We start from the raw sequence: 14,560 nt of genomic DNA, 5'->3' as shown, positions 1-14,560 counted from the left end.
AGAACTGGCATCAAATATCTGATCAGATTTGTAATCTTCTTCATTTATTCTTGTTCTGAGACAACATTTGATGTTTGAGAACTTTGTCTTCTTCTGTTACATAAAAAAAATGTTTTTTTTGTAGTAAAACATGTTTATACTTCTGAAAGTAAGGCAGAGGTGTTGTTTATCTACTGGTAAATACAAGGTGCTGTATTGGCAATAGTATCAAAAAATGTCAAACAATACTCATCTGTATATTTCGCTTCCAATGAGACAACTTTTTTCTAACAATGACTACACATATTTGCTCTAATAAACTGCTTTGGCTGCGTCTTTGCACTGAACTGGGATTGTGGATTTGTTTAACTGTATTAAAAAGGGACATAAAAGCTGCAGTTGCATGTCTAATACTTCTCTATGCACCATATGAGCAGTAAGTATAAAATGGAGACCTTTCAAAAATTCTGAACTGTTCCTTTAATAAAGATTAGTCATTAGTCATTTCTGTTGCTTTGTCACTTTAGATTCTGGGTCAATTTAAATCATTGAGTCGTTAGAACTGTTTATTGACTCTGACGTTAATGGCAGGATGGGTGCTGTCTTCATTTGGTTGAACATTAACATTTAAGATAATTAGGTGGAAATGAGACAGACTATGACAACAAAGATCACTGAGGACAGCAGCGTAGTTTGACGCAGACAGTTAAACGCAACAATGACATACAGGAATGCAACACTGGACATGTTTACACTGACAGTTGATTGGTTTATGGATGCTTTTCCTATAAGTGTCTGAAATGTTGTTTTTGTTTTTTTGTTTTTTTTATCTTTATGAGGCTCGGTGGATCTTAACTTGTGTTGATACTCACTCTGATCCTGATGAGTCACCGTCCACCGTCCCAGCCTTGATGCTCATGGCGACACCGTTCAGCTGATCGGGGAGGCTGGGTTTAGCCGGGCCGGCTCGTCTGTCGCTACAGGACGACCCCTGTGGGGACGCCGTGCCTGGAGCGTTTTCACACAGTTCATTGTGGATTCGGTTGAAACCGTTCCTCTCTACGATTGGAGAAAGCTGCTTCTTCTTTAGGATCCCTGCATGGCATAAAAATAGGATGTTATTTACTCATATTTATTCTTAAAATATTATAAATATCAATGAAATCAAATAATATGGTTGAATAACTTAGTTTTACAGGTTGAACTGCACTAAGAACAGGTGAAACTATCTAAGACGATTTCTTACATGACAATAAGACACATTTTCAAACCCATTTAGAGGATAAATTGAGCAATTTAAGTAATCTCTAACTCTAGCAGGTGTTTGCATTAAGCTGAACTTCACCTTTGTGAGGGTGGGCATTGAAGTTCGGCAGACTGGGCAGCAGCACCATCATGGAGTCCTGCGTCCGGTCGTCCGATAACGTCCGGGAGTCGCGGCCGAGGCTCAGCTCAGGATTGGCCAGAGTCTCCGCAGCTGTGAGCTCGCCGTCACTCACTGCTGCTGGATAATCTCCAGGCCAGTACATCTTACTCAAACTATTGTCTGGGAAACAGAAACAAAAGGAAACTGTTTAAGAACATATGTTAAAAACATCTAACAGTAACGCTGGCAGGTTTTTCTCAAATGCGCCATTGTTCATTCTCATTAGTTTCTGAATGTGTATTTGTGGTGAAATGACATTTCATATGTCCCACTTACACATGTGCCTCTTTATTATTATTATATTCAAGTTATCTCAAAAATAACTAGTGATCTTTGAAAAACTCAGAGGGGTTTAACAGCACTTACAGCCAAAATATTCTTTTTCTATTTCCAAAATACTCTCTTAACTGTCTGTATGAAAAAAAAAATTCTGTCGACTGCACAAAAAATGAAGATTTGTAATTTGTTTCTTAAATTGTGACTGTGTGTTCTATCCATGTGGCTGAAATGACACACGTCCTTGCTCCTCACATAAAACACAGGCAAAATATTAACACATTATTTTGTATTTTGTATGAAAATATAAAATATTGGAAAGTAACATTAATATCTAGACATAAGATTATAATTCTAGTTCACATTGTACAAATTGAGCAAAGACAAATGTCATTTCTGGCTACCATCTTTGTTTTGATTGAGAATCGGAGCCGCAGCTTCAGTGATTGATTAAAAATCCCTTTTATCGTGCACCAAACAATATTTCTCCTCCAGATGGTTAGAAGAGTCTTTGAGGAAGGAAGGAAACACTTTCAGAACAGCCGTGTGTTTTATTTAACAACCATCTGGGTTTTCTCAAAGATTTCCTGGTAATTATTCTTCAGAAAATGCTTATCTTTGTGACTTGAATGCAACGATAAAACATGAAACTTGAGGCCGAGGTTCAGATGAGTTTTTCCTACCATGTGGTTGTGGTCTCTTGCCCACATTGGACGCCAGGTTTTCCCAGCATTCTTCCGGGGGGAGGGGGCCCTCCTCGTCTTCGCTGTCAGAGGAGTGCGTGGAGGCGTAGGAGCCGCTCTGGTCATCCTCTAGAGACAAGTCGCTGTCCGAGTCGCTGTCGTGATCTACACACAGAAACAGAAAGCATCAGTTGATGTAGTGAAACCGTCAGTGCAGGTGAACTAAATATAGAGATACTGAGTGAAGAAAATACCATCCAAGCGCTCTTTATTTTCATTGAAGAGCGACGCGTGGTCGTTCAGAGCAATGTGCGCCTGACTGTTACTTAAGCCATCGTCCCTGAAAACATAGAAGAAATCAGTTTACAGCTGCTCCGGTCAGTCTGTCAGCTAATGCTGCGTATTAATCTTTAATTTCATATTATTTTCTTACCGAAGGACGAACGGCACGTAGCTCTGCAGGCTCTTGCCACTCTGCATGGTGCCATTCAGAGACACACTGGAGTCTCCGAAGGGGAGGTGATACAATCTGCCGTCCATATAGTTGGTGTTACATTTGTAGCCCTGAAAATACAGAGATAAGACAAGTGGTTTTAAAATCATGTCAAAATAAGGTGAAAAGTTCAAACAAACCTTCTGAGTCTCAATCTTCAAATATTCAGACTTCAATTTAACAGCCGATTTAATTTTTTTTAGGGAAGCTCAGTGACATGTGACTAATTTGAGCTCTACTGTACATCCCGGAGGTGTCAGACTGAATGGAGTATTTTCTCAGAGTAGGTGGCGTGGGACTCACAGAGGCTTTGGATTTGATCATATGATCCGGGCGCTTGCGGCTGCAGCAGTATTTCATGGCATTCCTCGCTTCCTTATTGAAGACGATGCGGAAGAAGAAAACAAAGGGACCCTGGATTGGACGACAGAAGAAAGAAGAAGGTCAGGAACAAAAGGGACAAAAATCCACCTATCAAAGCTGTTTCAGAGGGAATCGGAGGGCTCACCTGCACACAGTTGAACCCGGCAAACAGGTAGTGGAAGATGATCATGTCACTGTTGACGGAGAGGAGCGCCAGAAAGCACGTGACTGACACCAGGAGGAGAACCCCACCTGCGGTCTTCAGGCCCGAGCTGCAGAATACGAATCACATGAGAGCGAAAACACAGAGAAGTTAGTGAGGAGCTGTCAGGACGATTTCTATGCATTCACTGACCTGAAGATGGAGGTTGACGATAAGCGACCAGAAATCATAGAAAAAAAACCCCAAAAATACAAAACTGAAAATGCTAAACTAAGAATATAATGAAGAAAAGATTCTAGAGACACTGATGTCTGATGTGCTCAAAACATCTTTTTTTAGAGAAGTCTGTCTTTGCTCTGGTCTCAAATCCTGATCTGCACACTTATTATGACTCAGATTTCGAGAAGTTTTATTATTATTGAAATAATTGAGGAAATGTTTGATCTAACGTTATGTGCTTGTCATTAAATGCGGGTGGAAATTCTGCCGCTGACATATTTTTAGATGGGTGTTGTTCCAGATTCATTGATAAAGTTCAAGCGGGGAACTTTTACAATTTCTACACAAATCTGAAGATAAATATGGTGATAAAATTGATAATATGGGCTACAATCAAACAAATATTATTCTCAACACCAGGAAACACCTAAATAACAGCATTTCAGCAAAACGACTCCCACTCTCTCTCACTGTCTGTCTTCATATTTGGGTAAACGTTGACACTCACACTCGAGTCTCTTTCTTCTCGATGCTGTGGTGTCTCAGCGAGCAGGAGGCTCTGGACGACAGGATGTACAGGAAGATGTTCATCTGTGGACACAAGATCAAGCTGCATCACTACTCATGTAACATGGCAGGAGTTTGTGAAAGTAAACAACAACTTAAACACGTGAACTTAAACACGTGCCGGCAGCCGAACAGTGACGGGTGTGTTCACCGTGATAACGTCTCTAGTGCTGCTCGGATGAGATCATCATGAGTCAGCATGTTGGAAACACTATATAACACATGAGTGCCGAGGATTTGTTTTATTAAATGTTTTTGTGTTTACATCATGGGATGTGTGTTATTTATGACAGTCAGACGCAGGGATACGCAGGGACTCACCGACACCACCATGGCGATGGGTCCGGCAAAGCTCCAGATGAGAGTGTCGTACATCGACAGCCAACAGAAGTCTGGGTTCCCGTAGCCTTCAGGGTCCAGTCCCACTGCCAGACCTGGAGGCGGCATCAGATTCTCCATCAGACAACTGTTCTCAGTTCACATTTACAGTATATTTGTGTTGTTTTCTCTGTTGAAACCATTTTTTTATCCAAAGTCAGATGGTGTAAAATAAAATATTAAGACCTGCTTTTGACATTTTGCTCCTGAGGCTGAGAAGATTGTGTTTTACTGAATTAACTTCTTTTAAATGTATTTTCTGAGTGTAATTTCAGTCTTAATGTCAGAAAATTGCTCACAGTGACAAGACTCAAACACAAAGACATCAAACTAGAGGACCGCAGCATGTTTGATACCAACTGATCAGCAAGATCCAACCAGATGAGGACACAAACTATTATGTCAGAAAATTAAGCCCATAAGACCAACCATAAACAAACAAGATGTTATGAAAAGAGTAATGTGAATTTGGTCATTACTTGAATTGAAAATGGGATGTCGGAGTGTCTCTGAACAAAACAACAAAAGATTCCAGGTTTGCGAGTGCATTGATAGGCAACAATAATATATCACAATTAAATTTTGAGTTCCTACAAGTTGATTGAATCAAGACTGCTGCTTTTAGAGATTTAAAATACTACAAAACATTAACTGAATGAAGGATTTTTTCCGCTGTACAGTAGGTACACTGATGTGTTTTTACGTGATACTATGAGGGTTCGCACCGGTGATGAAGGCGGGCACTCCCCAGCCAATCAGGTAGTAGAATCTCATGGGTCCATAGTTGATGTCTCGCACTTCGCTGATCATGCGGTAGACATGCAGCCCCTCCAGGAAGAGCCAGGAGAAAGTGCAGAGGTAGAAGAAGTGCAGCAGGATGGCGATGACTGTGCACAAAAACTGCAGAGTGGCGAGGAGGAGAAACAGAGATGATTAAAACATTAAGAGATGGAAGAGAAGAAAAGAAACAGAAAGAAAAGAGAAGCAGATTCATTACTGGGTTGTCGGCATGGTTGATGCCCAGGATGAAGATGAGCTCAGAGAAGAAGAGAGCGGTGGCTCCGTTGTTGATTATACTCGTCTTGTTGCACTGCATGGCTCTCAGACAGAGGAGGAAGATCGTGGTGAGGAGGAGGAAGCCCAGCGTCACTCCCACTGTACTCCACGTCAGGATTTTGATTGGCAGGATCTCTCCGTTCTGACACAACCGACATGATTAGAAAAGTCGGAGTTGGAGTACAAATGGGCTCAAAACTGAAGTTAAAAGGTTTGACGTCTCTCACCTCTCTCCTGGAGATGTCCATGAGCACTGCGAAGCTGGTCATGTGATAACACTGACAGCTGATGTGGGTGCTGTTTCTGAAAACCACCTCGCAGCCCTTCGCTGACCAGCCGCCATTACCGGCACTGACATAAAACACAAAGAGCAGATGATGTGAGGACAAGACTTCATCTAGTTTTCAAAGTTTCATCATCAACTCAGTGTGTGTATGTGTGTGTGTGCGTACTCACAGTATGCTGTGGTTCCAGAAGACACAGATGGGTTTGGAGCGCTCCTCAGTGGTGACCAGGCGGAACTGCACAGTGATGGGTTTGTCCAGCGTGTGCTGCAGCAGCTCGTCGTTGTCGTGCACTGTGATACTCACCACCGGTGTGTTGATGACCGGACGCTTTGGCACTCTGAGGCAAAAAAAAAAAAAAGAAATCACACGATTAAGTCATTAAATTCTTTTGAAACTCATTCTGTAATTCAAGACACAAAGCGAGAGAGATCATGTGTACCACTTGTAAAAAGTACAAAATCACTCTGCAGTTAAGAACAGTGATGCAATGTCAGCAAATACATTAGATGCAGATTTTCTGATCAATCTCAAATATTAGTTGAAACAAAAGCTCCACCAGCCAAACTGAACGGGTTCAAAAAATTCTGGACTTCACGTGATCAAAGTGAATATTCAGTGATTTTTTTTTAGACAATAAATAAAAGTCTCTCCACTTGGACCTTGCAGGTGTTTTATGATATGTGGTATGAAAACCATATAACTGCAAAGTCATTGCTGTGATTTTAGGTTTAATTTTCACTTGTCGTTACATGACATACTTCTCTCTCTCTCTTTCTCTCTCTCTCTCCCCCAGTTTTCTCCCATATGTCTCTTTATTACCAACTGTCAAATAAAGGCAAAAACACCCAAAAAAAAAAAAATCTAGAAGTTTGAACATCTTATTTTATAGTGTCAGTACATCACATTGCAGCTTTATTTGTCCTTCTTACCGCAGACTTCTCTTGTCAGGATCGTAGCTCTCTGGTAACAGTGAGGCCAGGCTGTGGAAGATGATCACGCTGGCGACGGCGTCCTGCTGGCTGTCATCAGGATGGCGTCTCTTCCTGTTGGCTGAGCGGTTCCTCAGAGAGGATTCTGGGAAGACATCCAGGTGCCTGTGGCCCTTAGTGTCCACAGGTGGCTGGAAAACCGAATCAGGCAGAGTGACGGCTGTCTCCAGGTCTACGGGACGAGGGCCCCTCAGGGACTGGTACCGAGGCAGTTTGGCTCCAGCAAAATTCATCTTTTTCAGACGATCTACAGAAATGACTGAGAACACAAACACAGACGGCGTCAGAGAGCTCTGGTGTTGAAAATGGAAGCCATCACTTGACCAAAGACTTGGAGCCTGTGTGACGGCCTGCGCTGGCCCTGTTGAAGCTCTACCGGCTCCACAGGTGCCATAATGTTGCTCACCAAGACCTCTGACCAAGGCTTTAGCCAAGAAACACTGGTTATGAATCCAAACTCCACAAATTAAACCCACAATGTTTAAAAAGCCACCTAAAAAGAGTATTTTCAGATTATTTTATTTTTTTCAATTCATTTCTCAGTTTTGAATTTCCAGAACACAGTACTTTCTGTAAATTTTATCTCCTTACAAGTGGTCTAAAAAGCTGTTTCAAAGGCTTCTCAACACTGCCGGGGCTAAAATCCAAAATCTCTTTAGTTTATTGATTTTTATTTTTGATTTGTTTATTTATTTTACCAGAAACAGACAACTTTTAAACATATGAAGTCTGAAAAATCTGAATCTCCCTTAAAAATGAGCACATTACTTCAGTGCTGAAAGGAGAAAACACTCTTCTTGTTTCTTGATTAATGTTGTAACATCTGATGTTGTGGAGAAGAGCATCTGTTAATATCTATACTTCGAGGATTGTTCTCAGTCAGACAAAGTCAGATTTTTCTGAATGTTTAAACCTAATCAAGGCAATTTCCTCTTTTGAATCTCTGAAAGTTGAAATTTTCCGATTCATATAAAAAAGTAAAAGTCTATTTTTACTGTGAAAAATGTGCTGCCCCATACATGTTGTATTTTATTTGTTCTTTTTTTGTGTTAATTGTTTTTTTCTTCATTTATTTGTTCAGTTAGTCTATGGTGTTGTCTTGTCTTGTCTGCATTTTGGTGTTTATGTTTTGGAAAGTTAATAAAAAAAGAATTATAGAAGAGCATCTATAAATATCTGAGCTGTAAACTGCACTTCAATAACGTAACTCAAACTAATTAACCTACTGACGTGTGATTCAGAAAAGGTTATGTTACAATTAGTGGCTGTCAAACGCTCACCTATGTGTGGGGTGATGATGGTGAAGGGGCTGAGGTAAGTCTTCCTCATGTTCTGTGCCAGTGTGTTTGCGTATTCCTCGTAGTGGCGCAGCAGCACCGCCGTGCCGCCCTCCGTGTGCTGGATCAGCTCCCAGTGCTTCTGCGTGTCTGGAGACAGGATGGCGCTGCCCACACGTACCAGATTCTGTCAGAAAACAGCGAGAGATCGTTGTGACAGGCAGCCACGTCGGAGAGTGAAATGAAAGTGTGACGAATTCCCTGCAGATACAGCGAGAGAGGCTGACAAGACATTGACTTCCTGTTTGTGTATCTGAGTGTTTCTAGTCTTGTGATTGGTCACCTCAGTGAAGTGGACGTCTTGTGTGGCCGTGAGGTTGAAGCCCTGCTGGTTGCTTTCATGCTGCAGCAGACTCTGTGTGAGCCGGTAGGCCACTTTCACATCGCTGCCGTAGTACTTCTCTGTGTGCAAGGTCGCGTTGGCCAACATGGCTGCTGTCTGCTGAACGTGTCCGAAGTCAAGGAGCGACGCATTACGGGAAAACCTTTCAGACTGGAAGAAGGAAAGACGTGATGCTTAAATGAAGTTTGACACTAGCAAGCTGTTTGTCTTTCTCACCTTAAATCTGAGTTTAAGACTTGTACATATGAGCATGATTTTGTGTCACAACTAGTTTGGAAGTCAATCCTGGTCCAGTATGCACCTAAACCTGGAACCTCCAGCGCAGAAACACTGAGAATGGGCTTTTCTGAGAAGTAGGAGACATCTTGTGTCCACTTTTGAAATTAAAAATATTTGCATATTCATAAATTCTTGATTTTACTGCGAGGGAAAAGCTGTAGATGTAATTATTGAACTTTTAACAAGGTAATTTATGTTTTATGAGGAGAAAACATAACAAACATTATTATTTAAAGTATTTTAAAACATGTCTAGAGGAGATCTTTAAGTAAAAACAATTTCAAATCAGCCTCCACATCCTTGTAAGTGAAAAATGTTCTTGTGGGAATTGCAAAGTAATTTCTAAAACTGACACAGAGAGACGCTACACACCAGAGCTTTCAGCTTGCTGAAGGTGACAGAGGTGCAGTTGAAGAGATTGGGAGGCAGCCAGCCCTTGTGCTCATCACAGTGGCGGACCGCCGTGCCTGAGAAGGAGGAGAGAGAGAGAGAGAGAGAGAGAGGAATCACATGAGGGGCGAGGAATAGACTGCGGCTGAGAAAGGGCTTGAGGCATCTTTCATATTATCCATTATTATATGGTAATTTGAAGAGCTGCTGAAAAGCCATCATACCCAGAGTTCCCTTGGGACAGGGAACTGCTGCAGGGAGACCAAACTTAGTCCTGGGCCACCAGATTCCAGCCTCGATGGCCTGAGGGCAGCTGTCATAGATTACTGAGAGGAAGGAGAGAAACGGAAGGAGATGATGAGGATGGAAATGGAAAAAACTGTTAATATGTTTGTCGCTATAATGAATCAGGGGTGTTAAATTTTAAATGACAATAACTTGACAGTTATCACACGTATTCTGACCTTCACAGCCGTTAGCAGAGACCTCAGCGAAGGGGTTGTCACAGTGGTCACACTGGCGTCCGATGACGCCGGGTTTACACTGACACTGGCCGCTCTCTCGGTCGCACGCTCTGGAGAAAGAGCCGACCGGGTAGCAGTCACACAGCAGGCAGGTGTCGCTGTCTTCGGGGCGGTAGTGGTTGTCCTGGAAACGTGGCAGGAGAGAAGAAGTGCTGATTAAGTATTTTTCAGCCTCCTTCATTTTCATTTACCTCCACACACACATTCCTGCCTGAGTGCTACGACAAGCTCCAGCTGCTTGTTCAAAAACACCTGGAGTTTCTCAGTCACAGTTTCCCTCCTTACATTTTTTTATTTTAAATCCACACTACAAACTAATCCTTCACAGGACTGGGGTGTTGACGAGTGACTAAATATGGTGTACTCCATAAAGTCAATACACATACACTGAATCTGCTGACAAACGTGAAAGTAAATAAACTGTGAATGAAAGAAGAAGGAAAAAAGCTGACAAGAAGAAATTCCTCACTAAGACAGAAACACTGGATGAATGTATTGATCTGGTTTATTTACAATTCATCCTTGAGATCCAACTGCTCAAACACAAACTCAATCCAACGTACAGTCATATATTAAGCAATAAATGAATGGAATTCACTCCCGAGACGGACCCCTAATGATAATCATGCATCTGGTTTTAAACCATTTTTGAAACAGCATCAACTGAGCAGAGACTTTGGATTAATTAATTAATTAAATGTTGGCAGTAGAGTCTTTGTTATTATAATAACATTGACAGATTTGGGCTTTAGTGCTTGATAAAGACACAGTTTTTTATCGTATCAGAGATCATCTGTGTGCTTCTACTGTAAAAGACGTAGTTTATGTTGTATATGAGGTTATACTGTGTGCATGTCATATACTCTATGTCATGTTTTTCTTGTTTCGTGTGACTTGTAATGGTTATCATCTAATTATGTCATTGTGAACGTAATTCTTATGTGGACACCGGGCAGAAAAGCTGCTGTAACAAACAAACGTTACCCTCCAGTGTCATTTTTAGCCTCCTTCTCTGCATTTATGCCATTTTATTCTATTTCAATATTCAATATTCTATCTATTTATACTCCCCTTCCCTCTTTTTTGTCTCTTTTCCCTCATGTTTGAAAGGTCATCATACTCATATGGTGTTGATTTTGTCTTTTATGTTCATGCTCTCTTAAGAAGTCAAAACAGTACACTGTGACAATTATAGTACATAGTTCTTACTGTATGTTATTAATATGTTGCCTGGTACCCGCACACTTGTCTATTTGTTACAGTGTGATGAACGCACACTCACCTTACAGCGACACTCGCCGCTCGTCTTGTTGCAGTCAGAGTCGAAGCCCTTATCTGTCTGACAGCTACAGGGGCCGCAGGTCTTGTGACCCCACCAACCTCTGGGACACGGCAAATCAGTCCTGCAGGGAAACACGTGATCGGTTTAAGTGCAGATTGATAAAACATACAACACAGGAGGAACCGTTCCTATTACACACACGCAGTTTAACAGAAATGTGAGAAAACCGTACTTTTTCTCGCAGTAGTGGCCAAAATAGTTGTTGGGACAGTCACAGGTGTAACCGCGAGAGGAGCTCAGCTTCCTGGTGCACGTCGACTCGTGCTCACAGGGGTTCAATGCACACGCGTCAGTGCAGTTGGTGCCAAAGTAGCCTGTAAAAAGGTGAAGCACGGGACAATAGATGACTTGGTGTTACTTTATTATTATGTTTAATGGTAAACTAAACATCTTAACTGAGCAGGTGAAGACAGGAAAACAAATTGCAAAGGTTGAAATAATATTTTTAAGGCAATGACAATGAATTTAAAAAAAAAAAATCAAAGTATATTCCTGAGTAGAAAAAATGATTCTTGTGATGGGATGCAATGTGTGAGCTTTGTTCGATCATGGTTGCTGCAGACTGACCAGTGAGGCAGGTGCAGGAGAAGCTGTCCCAGTTGTCGCTGCAGTAGCCGTTAAGAGGGCAGGGGCTGGAGCTGCAGGGGTCGGGCACGTTGCAGCCCTGCTCCACGTTGACCTTTCTGGCCTGAGACATGCTGAGAGCCCCACCAACACGCAGACCCTGCAGAGAAACAAACACAATATACCTTCAAGGATGTACAACACAGATATGGGTGTAAATGTGATGATGATGATGTGATGAAGGATGTGTTCACATGGGACGGTTGATATATGTCTCTCTCATTACATGACATTTAAGATATCTGCTTTGTGGAGATAGCAGAGTGTAATCCACTTACTTAAGTGCATGTTGTGAAATGTTCAGATTGAAAGAGGAAATTATGTCATGTTGGAAAATGCAACTTTGGTTTGATTTGCTGAAACAGGCTGCTGGAATATGCTGCAAACACAGCGGTTACTTTTTTCTGTGTGTCTAAAAACATTGTGATGTCGTCTGTATAAATTTTATGCGTTATGCAGTAGATCAGTCAACCTGCTCTACATCATAAGCTCACAATGTTAAAACATTTTTCAAACACTGGCCAGTGAGCATGATTTCAGTGATTTGCAAGTCAAAAGAAGTTTATATTTCTGGGTTAAACTTGGTTAAATTAGGTTGAAAAGTGATAGGAGTGAGGATTTTTTTAATACATTTACAGCACCAGTCGAAAGTTTGGACACACTTGCTCATTCAAATGAATGGAAAGGTGTGTCCAAACTTTTGACTGGTGCTGTATATGTAACCTAAACATCTAAAAACCCCTTTCTCAATCAAATTGTGCCAAATCTAGATGCTTTTAAACTTTCAAAACACCAAACCGATACTAGGTGGGTTGCTCACTAAAACAATTTAGATATGCTGCTTTTAGACATTATCAAAAATGCTGATATGAATGGGGTTTACAGAAGGGGCGGACCTGTATGCAGCCACGGAAGCCATGCTGAATTTTCCCATCGGGCCTTGCTAAACCACCAACGCTCACAGTCTTCAGCTTGGAGTCCCGCAGCTTCCCGTCCACCTCCATACTGGCCTGAGAAGGTACAAGACATTTGTTTTACAGCTATAAAACTACAAGAATTTCTCTCATGTGATTTATAGCGGCATCAGCAGGCTACAACAACTCACCAGGTAGAGTCCGTGGTCTAAAGATAACACGGCTTTGTGGTGGCTCGCTGCCCCTCCCATACTGCTGATATCCAGCTGCAAATGATGCCAGTCTCCATCGTTCACCAGCACCTCCTCCACACGGGAGAGAGTCGAATCTTCCCCCCTGTGCAGCCCCATCAGCACGCTCCCCCCACGCAGCTAAGAAGGCAAGGAAGAGAGCCGCAGAAAAGGGAGGAAACAGCAGGAGGGAGAATAAACCGGTGTTCAATAACAGAGGAGGGCAGAGGAGGAAAAATAGAGACCACCAAGAATCAGCACTGCAGCACATGACAAACAGAAACATCCAGCTTCGACAGCCTTTTTTTTTTTTCTATAGTCAAAGTTCAAACCTCCCATTGTGGCACATCACAGGTGTGCTGAGCTGCAAATAGATATCGGACAGTTACGCAACATTAAAGAGGCGTCAGTCTAGACGTGCTCAAAAAGTAGCTGAGCAAAGGCCTGAAAATGTCAACTCCTCAGATGTTGAGTTCATCATGTTTTGTCTTTGTATCCTCTAATAGTCAGTGACGTTTCTGCAGCTCAGACGGCCAACAGGTGGAGCCGTGTTCCCACAATGTTTAGTCTTTTTGAAACTTCAGGTGAGGATTGCTGCCATGCAATCATAAAGAAATGCAACCTTTCTGTTGCAGAGTGTACATGCTAATACTGCTAATCAGACTCAAGGACCACCAAAAACAAATATAATAATCACATTTTTTCTTCCTAATTAAAGTATCCTGATACTAATAAATAATTCATTTTACCTTTAAGGACAAATTGGCATTGTCGTGTCTTGCAGCATTTCTGTGACACTAACATAATGTATGATGCAACTTTGCCTCAAGCATTTAAGTGAATGTCTTGAGTTTTTGTGTGTGTGTGTTTCTCACCTGCAGTGTCAGGTTGTGCTGTAGGCCGGAGGAGATGTGCAGCAGGGTGGCGCTGGCTTGACGTGTGCGGAACATGAGTTCCACATGCCAGGGGACAGAGGCCGCCGCCGCCACCGCCGCCAGGTTGTTCCACTGCAACAGGCTGTTACCCAGGAAACGCTGCGGACTGGCCATAACTACGGTAAAAAGGGGAGAAAGGAAAAAAATGACAAATATAAAGAGAGAGTAAGAGGTTGGAAGAAGGCAGGAGTGACGCAGCTAAATGAGGACAGAGAGTCTCACTGTGGGTGACACGAGACGGTGAGTCATTACTGTCAACCAGCAGGTCCAAGGTGTTCTCAGATCACATCCAAGTTACCACATCTAAGCAACTCTCTCCTCATGAGGGTACAGACATCAGAGATAAAAAGAGTCCTTGCTTTAGTGCACTCTGTGGGCTTTTTGTGGCTGTCTGAAATCAAATCAGGTGTTCCCAGAAAGCTCTTATCTCTGGCTTCACAAACCTGCACCTGCGCTGAGCAGCGGCTTTTTAAAAAAAACACGTTTCAAATGCTGGTACATCGAGGTATAAAAGTTAACACAGCGTATGATTAAAACTCCCACTGATTTTCACATCTTTTGGTGTGATTGTTAAGTTGCCTCATTTCCACTTCAGCGTCACTGCGCCCGTGTTCTGACTCCAGGGTCCACATGTTCTCTGAAAGAGAAGCTTTCTGGCCCTTTCACACATCAAGGAGGTGACATGAAAGGACACGTTGCCCCTGATGTGCATCAGTTTCGCTCTCATTAAGCCGTCCCTGTGGGAAGTGAAGAAAAGCACCTG

At 42.2% G+C, this 14,560-nt stretch overlaps 1 protein-coding gene across 2 annotated transcripts in view; it reads right to left on the bottom strand.

Moving 5' to 3' along the window:
- Positions 1-14,560, bottom strand: part of celsr2 (cadherin, EGF LAG seven-pass G-type receptor 2) — a 64,304-nt gene that overhangs the window by 3,246 nt on the left and 46,498 nt on the right. For both annotated transcript variants that reach the window (XM_067587323.1, XM_067587324.1), the window contains exons 9-33: positions 13,738-13,913; positions 12,824-13,003; positions 12,615-12,728; positions 11,662-11,818; positions 11,267-11,408; positions 11,035-11,155; positions 9,693-9,876; positions 9,453-9,554; positions 9,211-9,305; positions 8,500-8,709; positions 8,160-8,343; positions 6,820-7,138; positions 6,060-6,227; positions 5,831-5,954; positions 5,545-5,745; positions 5,273-5,447; positions 4,491-4,603; positions 4,111-4,193; positions 3,366-3,492; positions 3,161-3,271; positions 2,798-2,928; positions 2,619-2,704; positions 2,365-2,529; positions 1,325-1,525; positions 852-1,074 (exon numbers count right to left, since the gene is read on the bottom strand). In XM_067587323.1, the coding sequence (XP_067443424.1) occupies positions 852-1,074; positions 1,325-1,525; positions 2,365-2,529; positions 2,619-2,704; positions 2,798-2,928; positions 3,161-3,271; positions 3,366-3,492; positions 4,111-4,193; positions 4,491-4,603; positions 5,273-5,447; positions 5,545-5,745; positions 5,831-5,954; positions 6,060-6,227; positions 6,820-7,138; positions 8,160-8,343; positions 8,500-8,709; positions 9,211-9,305; positions 9,453-9,554; positions 9,693-9,876; positions 11,035-11,155; positions 11,267-11,408; positions 11,662-11,818; positions 12,615-12,728; positions 12,824-13,003; positions 13,738-13,913 (3,892 nt within the window). The remainder of the gene's footprint in view (positions 1-851; positions 1,075-1,324; positions 1,526-2,364; positions 2,530-2,618; positions 2,705-2,797; positions 2,929-3,160; positions 3,272-3,365; positions 3,493-4,110; positions 4,194-4,490; positions 4,604-5,272; positions 5,448-5,544; positions 5,746-5,830; positions 5,955-6,059; positions 6,228-6,819; positions 7,139-8,159; positions 8,344-8,499; positions 8,710-9,210; positions 9,306-9,452; positions 9,555-9,692; positions 9,877-11,034; positions 11,156-11,266; positions 11,409-11,661; positions 11,819-12,614; positions 12,729-12,823; positions 13,004-13,737; positions 13,914-14,560) is intronic.

Source organism: Thunnus thynnus, chromosome 4 (assembly GCF_963924715.1).
Source record: "Thunnus thynnus chromosome 4, fThuThy2.1, whole genome shotgun sequence".
Classification (NCBI taxonomy): Eukaryota; Metazoa; Chordata; class Actinopteri; order Scombriformes; family Scombridae; genus Thunnus; species Thunnus thynnus.
This window is presented reverse-complemented; position numbering and strand designations above follow the sequence as displayed.